The following is a 20,226-nucleotide window of genomic DNA, read 5'->3' as shown; positions in this document are numbered from 1 at the left end:
ATGCCTGCTCTATAGTCACCCTTGATTGTTGATTTTGACCCACACATATAAACTTACCACCTGGGAGTGTTCTTGATCTGGCCAACTGTTTTTCTTCACTGGGGAAGAAATTCTTTGGTCATCCACCACAGTTTCTTTCCGTGGTCTTCCGGGTCTTTTGGTGTTGCTGATCTTTCTGGTGCATTCTTTCTTTTTAAGAATGTTCCAAACAGTTGATTTGGCCACACCTAAATGTTTTTTTGCTATCTCTCTGATGGGTTTCTTTTGATTTTTCAACCTAATGATGGCTTGCTTCATGGATAGTGACAGCTCTTTGGATCTCATATTGAGAGTCAACAGCAACAGATTCCAAATGCAAATGTCACACCTGGAACTCCATACCTTTTAGCTGCTTAATGGATGATGAAATAATGAGGGAATAGTACACACCTGTCCAAGAAATAGCTTTGAGTTGATTTGTCCCAGCACATATAGAAACTGTTGTAATTCCTACACCGTTCACCTGATTTGGATGTAGATACCCTTAAATTAAAGCAAAAAATCTGCAGTTAAAGCATGTCCTGTTTGGCTAATTTCAAACCCATTGTGGTGGTCTATATAGCCTAAAATATGAAATTCTGGCAATGTCCCAATATTTATGGATCTGACTGTATGAGGGGGGGTGTATACATCATTTGAGAGGTAAATATCACCCCCCACACAATATATTTGAGGGTGAAGCATAGGAGCATACATGATTAAGGGAAAGCAGCACCTACAGTACCTTTTTATACGTCTTCTTTAATGAACCGGACATAACTTGATTAACAACATAGCAGAAAGAACCATACATTGGAAACATTTACCACATTTCCCATAGTCTACTACTAACATCACATATCACTCTTTCACATGGAGCTATATGACTTTCATGTAGACCTTTAGGCTCATTTCTCAAAAGCAGGATACATACAATGGGGGAAATTTACTAAGATGGGAGTTCTATTTCAGATGGAATGTTGCTGTGGGCAACCAATCAGATACTATTATCTCCTAGAACAGTGGTTCTCAACCTCAGTCCTCAATGACCCCTAACAGTACATGTTTTCCAGGTCACCCAGCAGGTACACAGGCACACTCATTATTCACTGACACATTTTAAAAGATCCACAGGTGGAGATAATTACTTCACTTGCAATTCTGTGTGGAGCCCTGGAAAATGTGAGCTGTTGGGGGTCCTTGAGGACTGAGGTGGAGATCTGAGGTTGAGAACCACTGTTCTAGAAGGTGCTAAGTAAATAAGAAGTAGATTCTGATTGGTTGCCCATAGAAACATTTTAGTAAATTTCCCCAAATGTGTCTTACACTTCGCTAGGAGTTGGAAGATGCTCATTTCATTGCCTCTTATCCACTACAACAAGGTAGAAGAGTCTTAACTTCGATGTAGTAAATGCAGCAGAAATTTCGAGTTTGACCTATGCTACGCTCTATAACTTTTACACTAAAGTTATATAGGAAAATAACCTGTATGAGATCTTAGATGTTTCTTCAACTGTGCAGCATCCATGAACTTGCGTTGGCAGACATTGCACTCTGGTAACCTACCATCTCACATAAATAAAAGACACAAGTAGTTAATAAAATTCCTAATGTACACTGCAACTTTTGGTATTAGTACAATTATTCACCAAAATATTGAGTATAAAATATAAGCTCTGTTTTAAGTGATGAGACATTAAATGTGGAGAATTGACTACCTGCATTGTCCCTATGCAAATCTCCTGCTGCCTTCTATCTAGAAGGATCTTGCCTTGTGGTGACACTAAATAGTGATAACGGTGAAAGATTCCGGGCCTCTGAGGTGGGAGTACAGCAAAAAACAGCAAGTAACTACACTCCGGACAAGGAGTGCAAATATTTTTAGCATGTAGCCCACAAATACTGGGCAGTTCTATTTTTAAACTGTATAGGGGTGTACACACTGTGCAATGTACTTTCTATTCAATCCCGATCGAATCAGGATCAAATAGCATGGTGACGTGTACACATTTTATTTAGACTATATACAGTAGTACAGATCTGTACTATATAGTCTTGCCTGCAGTCTTTTTCTTTTAGATTTCGATGCCACAAGATCAAATAGAAAATAGCATTCGATTCCGATTCGATTTTGCTTATATAAGCAAAATTGAATAGAAAAATAGACAAAAATCGAACCGTGTGTACACCCTATAATTTAGGTTTCTATTCCTCTCATAACAATTTCTCTGCACATGCTACACCTGCAGAGCAGAATGGTTTGCCCAGTTGCTTTACTCCCACCTCATAATCAGGTCCTTTGGGTACTCACCCAAATGCCTATACATACATATGTTCTAAATGATACATAGATTTAGGATTTAAAACTGTATAAAATTGAATGCACTGAAAAGCCTCAGTGATTGCACTCAATCTGCCAGTGCAATCACTTAAACATGCTGTACCTGAAAGAGCTTCGCTGTACAGGAGCATTACAGTAAGTGTATGGGCAAACTTGTGAACACATGTTCTGTTCTGAGGTACAGATTTAGGAAATAGCAACAATGGGGTATATTCAATGCATTTTAGTGAGCTATGATGGTGAGCAGTGCCGATTGCTCGCGGGTCAGTGTTCAACTCACTCCCACCTTCACTCGCCGTTTCCACCTCACTGGATATTTTCAGTGAGGTGGAAACGGGGAGTGTGGACGTCAAAACGGCGAGGCTTGCTGTATATGCGGCAAACCTCACCATTCCGGGGAATCACCACCATCCTCTGATGGACGGTGAGGATTTCCGCAGAACATACTGTAGAATAGGTGAGGGGGTTAGATGGCGAGGATGGGTTGTTTTGGCGATCCTCGTCGTAAACAGGCCATCCTTGCCGCAAAACCCAGCATTGAATACAGCCCAATGTGTGTAACAAGCCTTGCCTAAACGGTCAGTGACAAAACCAATCTTTTTGTTACCAGTCTGTAAATGTGTTATTTATGTAAAAAAAAAAAAACACTCGACAATAAAACATACGCGTACCTGTATGTACACGATAATGGCTCTTCAACTGTCTTTTCTGACTGAAAATTTTTCCACACTGGTCACAAGTAAATGCTTTTTTGCCTGTTGAAATAATAAAAAAAAATGACAATACAGTACACTTATACTTTTACAAGCACTACATACTGTAGCTATAACATACACAGTTTAAATGATGCTTGTACTAAAATTGTAATATACTGTATACAGTATTTACTTTCAAATTATTGTTTCATTTATAAAATATATACAGCTTGAAGTTTTAGAGTGGGTCAGGAATGGACAACATTTAGCCAATTAGATGATAGATGTTTCCAAGCAGTACAGAATACATACAGACAGGACTGTGCTGATCATCTGGGGACCAGTAACCTGTTCACTTATGTACAGCAAAAGAGGATCATTCAACAGCACACTATGAAGACAAGGCACCAGTCCCGAACTGCATCTCTACAAGAAAGTAAATACCGCCTACCCTGTTTTGGCTTCATAATTTATGGTATTGTGTTTACTATACATACACACACACAGACAGAATATTTGGAATGCAATAACATATACATATTGGTATAATTACTTCTGGGAGAACAGGGTAATTTTAAAAGGTTTGCTTGGAAAATGTAAAAGCATTGGATACGTAAAAATTAACGATGGAAAAAATATAGAAAGCATATATGTTTGTACTATTTTTGATTTAATAAAACAATATATCAATTGCGCTCCCTTGCTGGTACTGCTCTACTCGATTATATCTATGTATTTTGGCAGCAACAGTTGCCAAAGATGGTAGCTGCATTTTTATTATAATTTATTTGTATATATAACTTGTTTAATGGTGGCACATAGCATTCCTGCTAAGTGTTTTTTGAATGGTGCAGCGCCCTGCCCCTTCTGCCACTTTCCCCTGTGTTCACAGACTGAGAGCGGCGGGGGATGGGGTGCGGATGGAAGAACGGAGCTGACAGACTCTCTCCTCAGAGGAGGTAAGCGGGCTGTCAGCACAGCGGTAGGGCGGGATGCAGCTGGAAGAGCTATCACGCTATTAAACACGGAGCAGTGTGTAAGCTCTGCATCCCGCCGCCCCCCCCCCTCCCCCAACGTACTGACATGCAGCTCACTTCTACCAAGAATGGCATGTCAGCTCTCCCAGGTGCCCCCTTGCCACCGCAACCCCCCTCTCTCCATAAGGTGTAAGTTATTTTGGGGGGGGAAATACCGGCTCTGTTATGGGTGGGGGGTGCCTGCTCTGTGATGGGGGAGGGTGCCCGCTCGTGGGGCAGCACTTTACCCTAACAAAATTCTAGAGTGGACACTAGCACCGGTTATATTGCTCTAGGGTATAATCTTGTTTTTTTTGTGCTTTGTGCCTGGATTTAGCTAGCTAATGAATCCAACAATATCACTTGAAACAGTCTCTTTCAAAAGGTTTGCTAAATTAACATTTACAGGACCCCAAAAAAATCAATATACAAGGCATCATGCTAGGATAAAATTAGAAAAGATAAATTAATTTCCAATGAAAGAGAAAATCGACCTGTCATCAAAGTTATTCATAATATCACATAAGGTATGCAGTGTTGTTATGTCCCTAAAATAATCTGATCCCCCTACAATAGGTACACAGTAAACATTGAGTACAAAAACAGAACTAGTGTTGGGTGTCTGTCACAGTGGCAATTAACTTTATCTACAGAATCCACTGAGAGGTGTATTCACAAACCAGGCACATCCTTATTTTACAACCCCCAAAGACAGAACTTTATTTCCCATCTCATGTGGTTGATTTTTCATAAACAAGTTGAAGGCTACGGAATTTGATAACCCCTGCTGAAGAGGTGAGTTTTCAGGGAATGCATGAAAGTTTGGAGACTGGAGGAGTGTCTTATTGTGCATGGGAGGGCATTCCACAGAGGGGTGCAGCCTGAAGAAAGTCCTGTATTTGTGAATTAGAGGAAATAACCAGTGAGGACGCGAGATGAAAGCATTGTGAGGAGTGAAGAGCTTGAGTCAGGAGATATTTTGAGATGAGCAAAGAGATTAATACCCCTTTTACACCGCCGAAAAATCCGGGTCACCGGCGGGTCAGACCCGGATCATCGGCGGTGTAAATGGAGTATATCCGTGTCCATTTACACGGGTCCTCTACCCAGGTCCTGACCTGGGTAGAACCCGTGTAAAGGCCGGTGTAAATGGTCCCGCAGCACCAGGGAAGCTGTCCCCAGGTGCTGAGGAGAAGTGGGGGTACCTGTCAGCCAGAGGGGATGATGTGCGCCGCAGCTGTCCCCGGGTGCTGGGAGGAGGGGGGTGTCTGCAGCTGCTGAGGGGAGGTGGGGAAACCTGTCAGCCTGAGGTCGGAGCCGGAGGGGATGATGTGCGCCGCCGCTGCTGCTGTACCTCCCCCAGCAGCCGCAAAGTTCTTGCGGCGAATGGACAGTCAGCATCAGGGGTCCCTCCGGCGCATGGGAACAAGTACTAGTTCCCATGCGCCGGAGGGACCCCCGCCACTGACTGTCCATTCGCCGCAAGAACTTTGCAGCTGCGGGGGGAGGTACAGCAGCAGCGGCGGCGCACATCATCCCCTCCGGCTCCGACCTCAGGCTCCGACCATCATCGCCCGCAGTTGTATGATATTGGGCCTGATTCAGCAGCAGCGGTGCACATCATCCCCTCTGGCTCTGACCTCAGGCTGACAGGTACCCCCACCTCCCCTCAGCAGCCGCAGACACCCCCCTTCTCCCAGCACTTGGGGACAGCTTCCCCTTCATAATTTTTATTTAAGTAGTAATATATATATATGTGTGTGTGTGTGTGTGTGTGTGTGTGTTGCCTCCTGGCAACAAGCAATTTCACCCCCCTTGGCAACGAGCAAGCATTTTTAACGACATCCACAAGGAAAGTCAGGGCTGTAAATGGGGTATAAAGCAGGGTCAGACCCTGGAAACTCCAGCATTCAAAGATAAGGGTCCGACCAGGGTTTTTGGTGTAAAAGGGGTATTACATTGGTGTAGTTTGGTTTATGGCCTTTTGTGTGAATAAAAGTATTTTATATTAAATATGGTAGAATACAGAAAGCCAAAGGAGGGACCGACAGAGTGGATCAGCAGGTGATGAACAAGGAAGATTCGCCATGCAGCTGCATTCAGGTTGGATTCCAGTGGTGAGTTTCTCTTTTGGTAAGAACTCTATTGCAATCACCATTGTGGAAGATAATGGGAGCATGGAATAAAGTTTTGCAGTGTTTTGTGTGAGGTAGGATTGTATTTTGGATATGTTTTTAAATGCATGTAGCATGATTTTAAAACGGATCAACAGTACTAATCTTAAATTCATAGATATTAACCATGACACCTTTCTAGTACAAGACGTAATACCGGTTAAGTATCCCTTATCCAAAATGCTTGAAACCAGAAGCATTTTGGATAATTCTGTAATTTGTAATATTTTGTCAATGAGGTATCTTGCATTTATGCTGTATAAACACATCAAATACATGAAATGCACACAAATATATTTTATTTGGGCATGAAACAAGGTTTCCAAACAAGAAACTAAGTTTGTGTAGTATCTCAGACACTGAATTTAAATGGCAAGCAATTTTCTTGCACATATTTAGTGCCTGTTACCTATCATGTCCCCAGTAGTGCCAGTTACAGATGTCCAATCTGTATGTAACCCTTAGGTCAGGGGTGTCCAAACTTTTTACAAAGAGGGCCAGATATGGTGACGTGAAAATGTGTGGGGGCTGACCATTCAGCCTGACATTCTTTGAACCATTAATCACATCAGAATGGTCCCCACACTCTGCCCTCATTCACTGTATGTCCCCCTGCGTGCCCCCATTCACTGTATGTCCCCCAGCGTGTCCCCACTCACTATATGTCCCCCAGCGTGCCCCTTCACTGTATATTCCCCGCCGACCCCCCTTCTCTGTATTTACCCCCTTATTTTCGCAATGCTGGTGGGTACCTCCTTATCCAAAACATACCAATAAAGATAACAGGAGCTCCCACAGGTTTAAAATAAATGGTCGGGTACTTCTTTACTTTCAGGGCGCCACTAGAAATCGCGGTCATCGCGGGCATTGAATGCACTAAAAAATTGGGTGCGACGCGATGCCCGCGATTTCCCATAGGGACCAATGTTAAATTTCTCAATGGACACGATTTTCTGTTCAATGCCTCAATTGACACGATTTTTCCATAGGAAACAATGTTAAATGGCCCACAGAGGCCAAATAGGCACCCTCCAGTGTGAAATGGCCCCCACAATTGTTAACGCCACCCCACGATCAACGTCAACCCGAAGCGTGGCGAGCGCAGCGAGCGCGCGAGGGGCGGCGGTACGCGTCCTCCGACCTTTTCATGCCCTACTATCCACTAGGGCGTGGAGTGAGAATAGAATAGTGTGGCGAGCGCAGCGAGCCACCGAGCCCGAAGCGTGGCGAGCGGACGCGGATACCTTCACAGGTAAACGCGTCCCTTCGCGGGCTTCACAGGTATCCGCTGCGCTCGCCACGCTTCGGGCTCGGTGGCTCGCTGCGCTCGCCACACTATTCTATTCTCACTCCACGCCCTAGTGGATAGTAGGGCATGAAAAGGTCGGAGGACGCGTACCGCCGCCCCTCGCGGGCTCGCTGCGCTCGCCACGCTTCGGGTTGACGTTGATCGTGGGGTGGCGTTAACAACTTGAGGGTGCCTATTTGGCCTCTGTGGGCCATTTAACATTGTTTCCTATGGAAAAATCGTGTCAATTGAGGCATTGAACAGAAAATCGTGTCCATTGAGAAATTTAACATTGGTCCCTATGGGAAATCGCGGGCATCGTGTCGCACACGATTTTTTAGTGCATTCAATGCCCGCGATGACCGCGATTTCCTATCTGTCCTAATCTAGTGGCGCCGTGAAAGTAAAGAAGTACCAATGGTCGTCCCTGACACTCAATATAAAATATAAATAGGAGTGCATCCATCTACAACTGTTTTAGAGTATTGACCCTCAGTTGGTCAGGATGGCACCCCAGCTACAACTAACTAAAAAGTAAGCGGTTCTCTGCCCGTGTAATAAAGGGCGTTAATTTATTGTGTGTGCAGAATCCCAAACCTGTGTCTCTCTGTCCCTGTATTTACCCCAGCTTGCCCCATTCACTGTATGCCCCCCACTCTGCCCCATTCAGTTGTATGCCCACCACTCTGCCCCATTCAGTTGTATGCCCCCCACTCTGCCCCCATTCACTGCATGCCCCCCACTCTGCCCCCATTCACTGCATGCCCCCCACTCTGCCCCCATTCACTGTATGCCCCCCACTCTGCCCCCATTCACTGTATGTCCCCCACTCTGCCCCCATTCACTGTATGTCCCCCACTCTGCCCCCATTCACTGTATGTCCCCCACTCTGCCCCCATTCACTGTATGTCCCCCACTCACTGTATGTCCCCCACTCTGCCCCCATTCACTGTATGTCCCCCACTCTGCCCCCATTCACTGTATGTCCCCCATTCACTGTATGTCCCCCACTCTGCCCCCATTCACTGTATGTCCCCCACTCTGCCCCCATTCACTGTATGTCCCCCAGCATGCCAGCAAGGTAAAGACGCACTCGCCGGGGTCCCACCTCTAGAGTCCTGGGCTGTGTGTCCCATGTCAGCCTCCTGCCGCCTGCTTCTGGCTGGAGGCCGCGGGCCGCAATTGGCCCCCGGCCTGGACTTTGGACATGCCTGCCTTAGGTCAATGTCCCAATTATGCTCTATGGTCCTTTTTTCCTAGCTTCTAACGGATATTCAAGTAGGTTTTGTAGTGCAAAAAGAGAGGGAAAAAGGGAAACAGGGGTACTTCTGCACTATTTAAAAAAAATTATTTTTGATAAAGTCTAAATCGCCCCGGTTTTAGTTGCTTTGTGAATTACAGTTAAGTCAGAGTGGGGGTGCTGCCATAGACAATACATTTTTAAAAGAAAAAGAGAAAGGAAAAGGATGGTCTCTTTTGCTGGCGCACGAATAGAAGGACATTTAAAAAAATAAAATAAATACAAGATAAAATATACAGTATATAGTGAAATATTTACCACATAGCCTATTGAATAAACTTTTCTAAAAGATGCACGTGCGGTGTTTGAGTTTTATTATTGTTTATATCCGTTCCGTGTTACTTTTTATTAATGTGTGTATACAAGTAGAACGTATCTCATATAGATGCTAGGTAATCAGAAAGATTTTCATTGTTGCAGTGGGAGAATCCTGGTTCTAGAATGGTATGGGTTATCTGTCAGAGTAAATTCTGTCCAGTTCCTCTATTGTATTACCATTCAGCTACATTTATTTGTATGGTTCTGCTGTCTCACATAAATATGCTTTAGTATGCAGATTTTTGTTATGGTATGGGTTATCTGGCAGTGTAAGTTCTGTCCAGTTCCTCTATTTAGTTACCATTTAACCAGATCCGCTCATGGACGGATACAGAGGGGGGCAAAGAGGGTGATCGCCCCCCCTAATCAGATTTACGTGCGGTACTGCTGCTGGACGCTGTGCGTGAGGACAGCCAGGCAGAGGCATGATGCTGTCCAGGCTTGCTTGTGTCAGAGGCAGCCGCTCACACAGTGGGGAAGCAACACAGGTATGAAACTTCTTATCTGCCAGCTCCGGCAGCCAGCGTCCCCCTCCTGCCTTGCAAAGTGTGATCTTTAAGTCTTTGCTTGTGCACAATGAGCAGATGACCCACGGAGGAGTCCTGTTACTGCCACTGTTGAGTGCACACAGACGGGAGGGAAAGCTACAGAGCTCTCCCTTAATCAAAATGAGCATTTCCCCAAATACAGAAGAAAGATACACAGGATACAGTGGCTAAGTAGTGGCATTATCACCCTAGGCTGCCTTCTGCATTAGCTGATGGATACATTGACCCTTTCCAGGTGACTGCTGTCCCTGGTCTCAGTGCCCATTCCATGCTGTTACTCATTACATACATGTTTATCTTTGTGCATACATGTACATTTACAGCATATACACTGTGTACATAACCCCTAGTATCCCCCCCCCCTTTCCAATGTATACCTAACAGACAAAATAGGGACAGCCGGGGTGATTTAGGAGTAACGGGGCCCAATAAGGGGAGTAGTCAGGACTGGAAAGGGGAGGAGTCAGGACGGGAAAGGGGAGGGGTGTAAAATTTAACCGTTACAACCCCCCCCCCTAGAATAAAGGTCTAAATCCGCCCCTGGAGTCGCTTATACAGTATGTAGACACAGTAGCTCAGTGTTTTACTTTTATGGTATGGGTTATCTGGCAGTGTGAATTCTGTCCAGTTCCTCTATGTAGTTATAGATCCGCTTATATGCTGACACAGTAGCCCAGTGTTTTCCTTCTATCAGTGCGCCAGTAAAAGAGACAATACTTTTCCCTTCTCTTTTTCAGGTTTTTGTAGCGTGCAGAAAGCTCCCATTAGTTCAAAATAATCTGGGAATACAGCGAATAGTCAAAGGCTAAAATTTTCTAAACACAAAATATTTACCTGCATGCAAACTCATGTGTTCCATTAAGGAATGCTTAGTTGCAAGGGATTTGTTACACACAGTGCAGCTATATGGTCTCTCCCCTGTGTGTATGCGCTCATGGACCTGCAGAGAGTGCTTTTGGGAGAAACCTTTTCCACATTCCGCACATCTGAAGGGGCATTCTCCTGGAAGATCATAAGAAATGTCGTCAGAAGTAGGTTAAGTCCATGGCGGAAACAGGATCACATGTATTAATTAGCAATGATAGGCCATTAACATTTAAAAACACACATTTCTGACAAAAAAAAAAAAATTTAACAATGAAGGGAAGAAACATGTAGAGTGATAATTATATTTAAGAAACCGGTACTCTTTACCTAGAACGGCGCCCATCGAATGCACTAAAAAACGGGTGCGATACGATGCCCGCGATTTCCCATAGGGACCAATGTTAAAAGTCAGATTGGACGCGATTTTAGTGTTCAATGCCCGCGATTTTTCCATAGGAAACAATGTTAAATGGGCCACAGAGCCCTAATACTCCCCCTGAAGTCTGAAATGGCCCCCACAATTTTTAACGGCACCCCACGATCAACGTCAACCCGAAGCGTGGCGAGCGCAGCGAGCCCGCGAGGGGTGGCGGTACGCGTCCTCCGACCTTTTCATACCCCCACTATCCACGTCGGCGTGGAGTTGAGAATAGAATAGTGTGTCGAGCGCAGCGAGCCACCGAGCCCGAAGCGTGGCGAGCGCAGCGAGCCCCGCGAGGAGACGCGGATACCTTCACAGGTAAACACGTCCCCTCGCGGGCTTCACAGGTGTCCGCGTCACCACGGACACCTGTGAAGCCCGCGAGGGGATGCGTATAACTGTGAAGGTATCCGCGTCTCCTTGCGGGGCTCGCTGCGCTCGCCACACTATTCTATTCTCAACTCCACGCCGACGTGGATAGTGGGGGTATGAAAAGGTCAGAGGACGCGTACCGCCGCCCCTCGCGGGCTCGCTGCGCTCACCACGCTTCGGGTTCACGTTGATCGTGGAGTGGCGTTAAAAATTGTGGGGGCCATTTAAGACTTCAGGGGGACTATTAGGGCTCTGTGGCCCATTTAACATTGTTTCCTATGTAAAAATCGCGGGCATTGAGGCATTTAACACTAAAATCGCGACCAATCTGACTTTTAACATTGATCCCTATGGGAAAATCGCGGGCATCGCGTCGCACCCGTTTTTTTATGTACCCGCGATTTTTTACCCCCGACGCCCGCGATTCTAATCGCGGGCGCCGTTCTAGGTAAAGAGTACCAAGAAACCTTACTGGTTCAGGTGCCATATGATGAACAGTCCCCTGTTGGCATGCATTCAGCATGCCAACAATCACTATACTGGAAGGGTGAATGTTTATCGTTATCAAGTCATAAAATGAAAATATCCTTTAAAGATTGTGGTGTCAATACAGTCCCAGTCGACATAGTGACATCATGTATCTAAACCTCTTTTCACACAATCTGGCTTTGTAGGGTAACGAGATAGCGCTGTCTCGACTACAATAGCAATTCCCTCCTATTCATAGTCAACACAAGCAGGCTGAGCATGGATCCATCAATTATTGGAAAGATGTCTGATGGAATTTTCTGCTACATTGTCACACTCATTCTGGCTGTTTATGGTTTATAGCAAGAATACTAAGTCTAGATCACAGGTTCTCAAAGTCGGTCCCCAGGACCCCACAAGTGCATATTTTGCAGATCTCCTCACAGAAGCAAGTGAAATAATAAGCTCCACCTGTGGATTTTGTAAAATGTGTCAAAGCCAGTAATGAGTGCACTCTTCGGGGGACCTGGGAAATGTGAACTGTGTGGGGTCCTGAGGACCGAGTTTGAGAACCACTGGTCTAGATTATTCTTACTAAATTTGTTAGTTTCCATGCATTTTTTTATGACAGCACTGATTATGAGAATGTCCCCTCCCATCTGTTTAAAAACAGGTAGAAGAGATTAAATCTCCTCTGCTAGCAACAAAACATATTACCAATAAACACTCATTTACGATATACATAAACTAGCCCATCATAAATGCATTTCATGGGATATGGAGAGATTACAGATGCTATCATGAAGGATTAATCGGTACTTCTGTAGTTTCACGGCACCGGAAGTGCAGAGGCTCGCGTGCCGCTCTAGCTAAGAAACTTGGCAGCCTGCCAGAGGCTCTGATTAACCGTGCGCGTGCCGCTCTAGCTCAGACAGAGTGTGCTCGCACCGCTCTGGCTGTATTCACAGCTACGTAAACAGCGTATAGCTGCATTGACAGCGTAGCGCCGGGCAGCAGCAGCGTGCTGCCCAGGCGCTGAGAGGTCACTGTGGTACTTGTAGTTCCACAGTGAAATAGGCAGCGCCTGGGCAGCGCTGACAACGGGGGCAAGTGGAGACACCCCGGGCACAACGCTGACGTGCCGGGGCTTCTAAACTGTACGCGAGATTCAGACGCAACTGCATCTGAATCTCGAGTCACATAGATAGCCGCTAAGAAGCCGGAAAGCCTGAATTCAGACGCTAAAGCGTTAGAATACAGGCGCCTTGCAAGCCGGTGGCCCTAGGGGAACACTATTGAAACCCACCCTCAGTGCCACTAGTGGACGCCACAGCTGTGGACCGTGTAAATCCCACTATCCACGCCCACCCGAAGCGTGGCGAGCGCAGCGAGCCCCGCGAGGGGCGGCGGTACGCGTCTTACGACCTTTTCATACCCCCACTATCCACGTCGGTGTGGAGTTGAGAATAGATTAGTGTGGCGAGCGCAGCGAGCCCCGCGAGGGGACGCGGATACCTTCACAGCTATCCGCCTCCCCTCGCGGGCTTCACAGGTGTCAGCGTCCGCTCGCCACACTTAGGGCTTGGTGCGTGGCGAGCGGACGCTGACACCTGTGAAACCCGCGAGGGGACGCGGATAGCTGTGAAGGTATCCGCGTCCCCTCGCCACGCTTCGGGCTCGGTGGCTCGCCACACTAATCTATTCTCAACTCCACGCCGACGTGGATAGTGGGGGTATGAAAAGGTCGTAGGACGCGTACCGCCGCCGCTCGCCACGCTTCGGGTGGGCGTGGATAGTAAGGCTGATTCAGGAACACATTCACCTCAGTGTCTCATACAGGGCTACTGCTGACTGACTGACTACGCAAACTGCTTAGCTCTCTGACTGACTACGTAACGCTGTCCGCGCGCGTCTAAGCCGAAGTGCCGGGAGTGTGAATTGAGACGCTAAAAGCGTCTCAAAACGGAATATAAGTTAGCGTCTACATTCGGGACACCCCCTGTGGTAGCGGTGTGCCGGGGTGTGCGATTTATAAGCCCCGTTTAGCCCTGTTTGTCTCCTTTTTACACTTCATTACATTTCAACTAGAGTGGCACGCGCGCAGTGCTACGCTACATCACGTTACACTATAACACTGTAGCTAGAGCGGCACGCGAGCCTCTGGCAGGCTGCCAAGTTTCTGTTACTTCCGGCGCCGTGAAACTACAGAAGTACCGATTAATCAATACTGTTAGTAGAGGAGGTTGTGGATCATTGCTTAGCAAATGCAGCCAGCTTCCACCTTGCAGTGCAGTCTTATGGTCAGCAAACCAAGTTTCTAGGCACATGGCGCTTTTGTTTAAGCGTCTTTTCAACTGCTGTTGATCACATGGATGAGGCTGGTTCTCCAGACTTCACTAGTTCTCTATAAGCTGATTCTGTATTGCTCAGTTTCTCTTTCAGATTGCTAACTTCTCTTGCCCCTGCTCTGTTCTTTGATTACCAGTTTGTCATCCATCAGCCCCGATCCAGCATTGTCTAAACAATACTATCTGCCTGCTTGAAAGCCAAGTCCACCATTTGTCTAATCATTACTGCAATCCTGACCAATTAGGATACATGCCGCTAGCCCCGACCTAGCATTATCTTATTATGGTCTGCTGCCAGATCTGAGACACACTTTTATAATCATTGCTGTATGTTGCCAGCACTGACCCAGCATCATCTAGTAATTAGTCCATCTACTACCAGACCTGACCCAAGATTATCTAATAGTCTGTCTGTCACTAGCCCTGACCCAGCATTATCTTATTATTACTGTCTGACCACATTTTTACTGAATGTTGCCAGCCTTGACCAAGCATTGTCTAAAAGTTAGTCTGTCTACTGCCAGACCAGACTAAGTATTATCAAAAGGCTGCATCTTTGTAATGAGACTTATACCCCATTCACACCAGAAATGCAGGGACAAACCTGGGAATTCAGTTCCCGGGACAAGCAGGGACATTCCCGGGTTTGAACCCATTCACACCAGAAATGTCCCTGCATTTTCTGGTGTGAGAAGGGGGCGGGAAGGAGGCCGGCAGGAGGTGGGCAAGCGGCGGAGGTGGGGAGAATACTCACCCCGGTTGCTGATCCTCCGTGCAGGCCAGGGATCCACACAGGCGGCGGCGCAAATGACGGGACAGGCTGCGGATGAAGATGACGCAGCTCTCCGGCGTCCTCACTGCCGCCGAAGAGCTGCATCATCATCATCCACCGGCTGTCCCGTCATTTGCGCCCGCCGCCTGCGTGGATTCCTGTCCAGACAGCACACCGAGGACACGGCAACCCGGGTAAGTATACCCTGTACCTTTCAGACCAGCCAGGTCCCCGGGTTGAACCCGGGAACAACCCTGGTACCTAGCCGGGTTGAAATTTGCCCGGGATTTTGTCCCGGGAACCTTTCACACCAGCGCTAGTACCGGGTTGTTCCCAGACTCAACCCGGGAATTTAGGCTGGTGTGAATGGGGTATTAGAAGTCTTGTATGCTCTACAAAGTAAGAGTACAGTACCAAAGTAACTCTTTGCTGTTACACTGGAGTAAATGACTAACTAATGACAGATGGCATTGGCAGAAGACAAGAGTAATAATAACCTGCTTACTGTAAACAGATGAATAGTAGGTGTTCACTCAATGTAAAATAGGATAGAAAATATACAGTATTAGCACCTTGGCTTTGTAGGGCACAGAAAATCCTTAGGGTATCATGAGTACTATGAAAACGGGTGGGGTATATTGATGGGAATTCTCCATAGGAAGCACATACTGTACGTTTAAAAGTGCTCTTACCTTTAACTATTCTTTTCATACCTGTATGAGTTCTACGGTGAATTGCTAAAAAGTGCTTGTATTTGAACACTTTGCCGCAATCCTTACAGTGTGCTTCAGTGCCATGGTGTTTCCTTCTGTCAAGAGCATGCTTTATTGGTTCATGTTCTTCATTATCCTCAGAAAGTCTATAGTCTCGAAGCTTAATGGATCTCTGAAGTCTGCGCTTGCTATGCCTCTTTTGAAATATTTGTCCTTCTAGATGCCTGGGGTTTAAATCACATGTCACCTCTGCAGTAAAGTCACCAATATCTTCTTCATCATTGACTGCATTTCTGTTGGGGACAGAGTTAGCTTTGCTGTCTCCAGACAGATGATCATGGTTTGAGTCTGTCTCATTGTGTGACACAAGGCTAACATTCACCTTGCTGTCATCTTGAGCACACAACAGTTTCTTTGGTCTCCCACGTTTACGCTTTGGCACATCACCATCCATTCCATCTATTAAGCCATTGTCGCATACTTCAAGTTGCAGTTTGACATGGCTTTGGCTCTCCTGAAAATCTGTGCATGCTTTAACCAAATCATCAACTTTTAAAACCTGCGCAGTTGTGAGTATTTGGTGAAGGCATTTTTCACTCACATGTACATTTCCAGTGTATATAAACTGCAGCAAAGTCCCAAAGATCTCCGCAACCATTCCTTCCATGACATAAATGGACTGTCCAACATCTCCCTCATCGGCAAACATCATGGAGAAATATTCACTGCTAGCAGCTAGTAGGGCCTTGTGTGCACGAAACTGCACATGCTCTACTATTAATGTGATGTCACAGAGGAAGTTCTTTCTCCTCTGCTCCTCTAGGCTGGAGAGTACGGTGTCCACATGTACACTCGAGTGGATATTGATCTGTACTTCTGTTTCTAACTCCAACTGAGGATCTGCGTCTTCCATTGTACACAGAGGAAACCTACAAAAGTAAAATAAATGCAAATAAGCATCCAACTTCAATATCTGGTATGAGCGATGTAGATCTTTTTATGAAACAGTGAACAGTCATCTAGTTTTCTCTCTTTACAACAATGTGACTGGAAACATGTAATAAATGTTGCTCTTATACTGCTTTCAGATATGCAGTGTCGCACCGGGACTTGTAATCGTTCAGTCCTGGTGCGACCCTGCAGGTGCGGTCTGTTCACACTGCAAACAGCGAACCGGCAATATTGCCGGTTCGCTGACGTCATCAGGGGGCGCGGTGGGGGTGGAGAGGAGGCAGCGCTTAGAGCTGGCACTGCTCTAAGCACCGCCTCCTCCATAGTGTTAGGAAACAGGTCGCTCGACCAGTTTAACATGTTCACACCGCACAGCAACGAACTGGTAAGATCTTTTACTTTCTTACCCGTTTGCGGCACCCGGTAACCCCTTTCACATCACACTAATTACAAGAAACCGCAAAATCAAAGCATGGCAAGGTCACTCCAAAATAAGAATTCAATTACACATTTTGATTTCAGCAAAACCTTCTTCAATTACATTTTAAAAAGAGGATATTGGTGTAATTGAAACAGCTAATTGAGAATTCTCTACAATTACTTTCACAGTTCCCCTAGATCAGTGGTCAGGGAACTCGGCCCTCAATACCCCACGCAGTGCATGTTTTGCAGGTCTCCTCACAGAATCACACATAAAATAATTAACTCCACCTGCGGACCTTATAAAATGTGTCTGTGAGTAATTAGTACACCTGTGCACCTGCTGGGTTACCAGCAAAACATGCACTGTGTGGGGTAATGAGGACATATTGTGGCATATTGAGAAATGGTTGACCTTTCAGTTCACTTAAGGCACAAATGCACAATGGCACGTACACCAGTTTGCACAGCCGACCTGACTACAGCAATGCAGCTCATAACGACTTGCAGAAATACAAAAGAATTGTATCTTTTCTGTTGACTATTGGGTGAATACATATAAATTAGGGACGCCAATCCAGGGCATCCCCCCCAAACCGGCTGCCTCACACATTTACTTACCTGGGCGGGTGTGACCAACAGTGAGGCCAAGCAGACAAAGCGGATAGGCAGTGCGGCGGGCCTGCGCAGCATGACCTCAGACGGTATCATGCTGCGCAGAAGTCACTCGCCGGGTCAGGTAGCATCCGGGCTGCATCTGAGATGATGCTTAGATGCAGCTCAGCGTAAAAGCGCACATGCGCAGTCTAATCCCAGGATTGGAGATTGAAATCCCAGAAATTTTGGACCACCCTAATATAGATGCTGATGAGGATGATGACATATTGTGGAGAAAGATTATATGTTTTGAGGTTTATTTAGATCTTTTCTTGCATTGAAAGTATAACCTTTTTGTATCTAAATAAAAATATATAATTCATCACAATGTCATAAGACAAACATTTATAACTCTCTGTATAACTCTCTGTATAGATTTCTGGGTTAATTTCTATAATATTAATTTATTTTGCACTGAGGACATTTATTTAACAAATAGGTTCCTTCCAAATATTTAAGAACCTTTGTGTTTTTTGGGCAATCTTTGATATGTATATACATGGTGTTGGTTTCTATATAACAAATATTTATATGCCTTGTATATTATTTTTAAACTTCCCCAGAGTCTGTTACATTTATTTATATAGAGTTAAGACTGACAATACTAGCAGTGCAATAGCTGTTCACTGATGTTTAAAATGGGAACACATCAGCAGATTATCGTTAACGAGATGCGCGATTACTTAAACAATATTTTTGTTTATATTGGCTAATGTGTACACACTAGGGGCCCTATTCAGATGGGATTGCAAAGCACAATTTTTCTCTAATGGGCAAAACCATGTTGCACTACATGTGGGGCAAATGTAACATGTGCAGAGAAGAGTGATTTGGGTGGGGTGTTCTCAAATAAAAATCTAAACTGCAGTGTAAAAATAAAGCAGACAGTATTTACCATGAACAGAAACAAAATAACTCACCCAAATCTTAAACTGGATACAAACTATAAGATGTCACCCGCGCAATTCAATTGAGGAGCGCCTGTTAGAACCCGTTTGAGCCAGCAGGAAGGCTCAGTCAGCGGCGGTGGGACTCTGAGCAGCAGCGGGAAGCTGGACCCAAGCGGCGGGGATCCTGACAGATATTTTACAGTAAGTGCACTGCATGTGGGGGGATGGGTTTCTTTCTCCACATTTTTTTTTTTTTATGTTGTTAGACGGTGAGAAGGGGGGTTCTTTTAACAAATGTAAGTTCATCCCAGTTGCTTGTCTGTGATGGTGTTTTGTGCCCCTCTTAACATTTTTTTTAAAAAGAGATATACAGTATAGATGTAAAAATAAAACTCCATCGCAGGCAGCAACTGGGATGAACTTACATTTGTAAAGAGACCCCTTCCCCCTCCCATCGCATAATGGGAATTTTGCCGCATTCCGTGTGGCAGAATGTAAATTTTGCCGCATTCCATGTGGCAGAATGTGAAATTCGTGTCAGTCTTTGTGGCATCATATGTAAAGGGGTGTATTGCACTGGGAGAATACTTTGCACAGGAAGAGATGCCAGTAGATCACTGGTAAGTAAGTGTACAAAAAGTAGATTTCACGTTACAAAAGACCACCCACCCCATATTAGGCAGTGTACTGATGATTACGATAGGCAGGCATAGTTTCTGCTTAGTGTCAGAATATGTAACTTCATGACACTTCAGTTTGTACATCCTTGTCGAGATTTGTTTTTGCATGCAATGATTTACTCCCCCATATATACTATAATTGACAGTCATGCTGTGCTGCTACAGCATCTCACTCACTTCCCAATCTGTATGTAATTAGAGCAGATAGGGTGTAGTGGGTTTCCCTGATGGGACCTACCATTCAATTGAGGTTCCTTCTGTATAGGGAATGCAGTTTGGATCCTAAAGGCCCATACACAACACATTGGGCGACTTTGAGCTGAAAGTCGCTCAAAACACCCAGTTTGAGCGGCTTTCAGCTCAAAGCCGCGCAGTGTGTATAGCTGCCGCGCGCTCCCACATCATCGCCGGGAAAGCCGTTCATCTGCTGGTAATACCAGCAGATGAGAGGCTTTCAGGACGGCTTTGCATAGCGCTCTGCTATGCAATGACCCCCTTCCCTCCACCGCCGGGCAGGGGGAAAGCCGCTCAGTGTGTATGCACTGAGCTGCTTTACCCGCAGTGATGATTGCCCAGCGTGTATGGACAGCGATGATGCCATAGTCACCCAGTGTGAATGGACCTTGACAGTCAGAGTATGCTCTAGGGCAGAGGTAGCCAACTCCAGTCCTCGAGCGCTACCAACAGTTAATGTTTTCCAGATCTCCTCACAGAATCGCAAGTGAAGTAATTAGCTCAACCTGTGGATCTTTTAAAATGTGTTAAGCAGCCCATACACGCTGCTGTAAGGGCTGACCCGATGTGTGCTTTGAGGTGTGCGCTCCCGCGCACCTCATCGCACAGTACAAAACGTATGTGCTTGCACATACTTTTTGTACCTAGTACTCATCAAATCGCATCGCATTGCATGCACAACGTGTGCACATACAATGCAATGCGATTTGATCCGTGCTAGTACAGCACGGAACG

General features: G+C 45.7%; 1 protein-coding gene across 6 annotated transcripts in view; it reads right to left on the bottom strand.

Moving 5' to 3' along the window:
- Positions 1-20,226, bottom strand: part of ZBTB24 (zinc finger and BTB domain containing 24) — a 31,710-nt gene that overhangs the window by 8,703 nt on the left and 2,781 nt on the right. The window contains exons 1-6 of one of the 6 annotated variants that reach the window (XM_083176916.1): positions 18,608-18,745; positions 15,639-16,588; positions 10,533-10,700; positions 3,031-3,114; positions 1,504-1,587; positions 430-522 (exon numbers count right to left, since the gene is read on the bottom strand). In XM_083176916.1, coding sequence (XP_083033042.1) covers positions 430-522; positions 1,504-1,587; positions 3,031-3,114; positions 10,533-10,700; positions 15,639-16,572 — 1,363 coding nt within the window. In that variant the 5' untranslated portion in view covers positions 16,573-16,588; positions 18,608-18,745. Of the gene's footprint in view, positions 1-429; positions 523-1,503; positions 1,588-3,030; positions 3,115-10,532; positions 10,701-15,638; positions 16,589-18,607; positions 18,746-20,226 lie in introns of those variants that run through there. The other 5 variants (XM_083176915.1, XM_083176917.1, XM_083176918.1 and 2 more) reach the window with 5 other exon arrangements.

The sequence above is a fragment of the Crinia signifera genome, chromosome 3, assembly GCF_055691185.1.
Source record: "Crinia signifera chromosome 3, ASM5569118v1, whole genome shotgun sequence".
NCBI lineage: Eukaryota > Metazoa > Chordata > Amphibia > Anura > Myobatrachidae > Crinia > Crinia signifera.
This window is presented reverse-complemented; position numbering and strand designations above follow the sequence as displayed.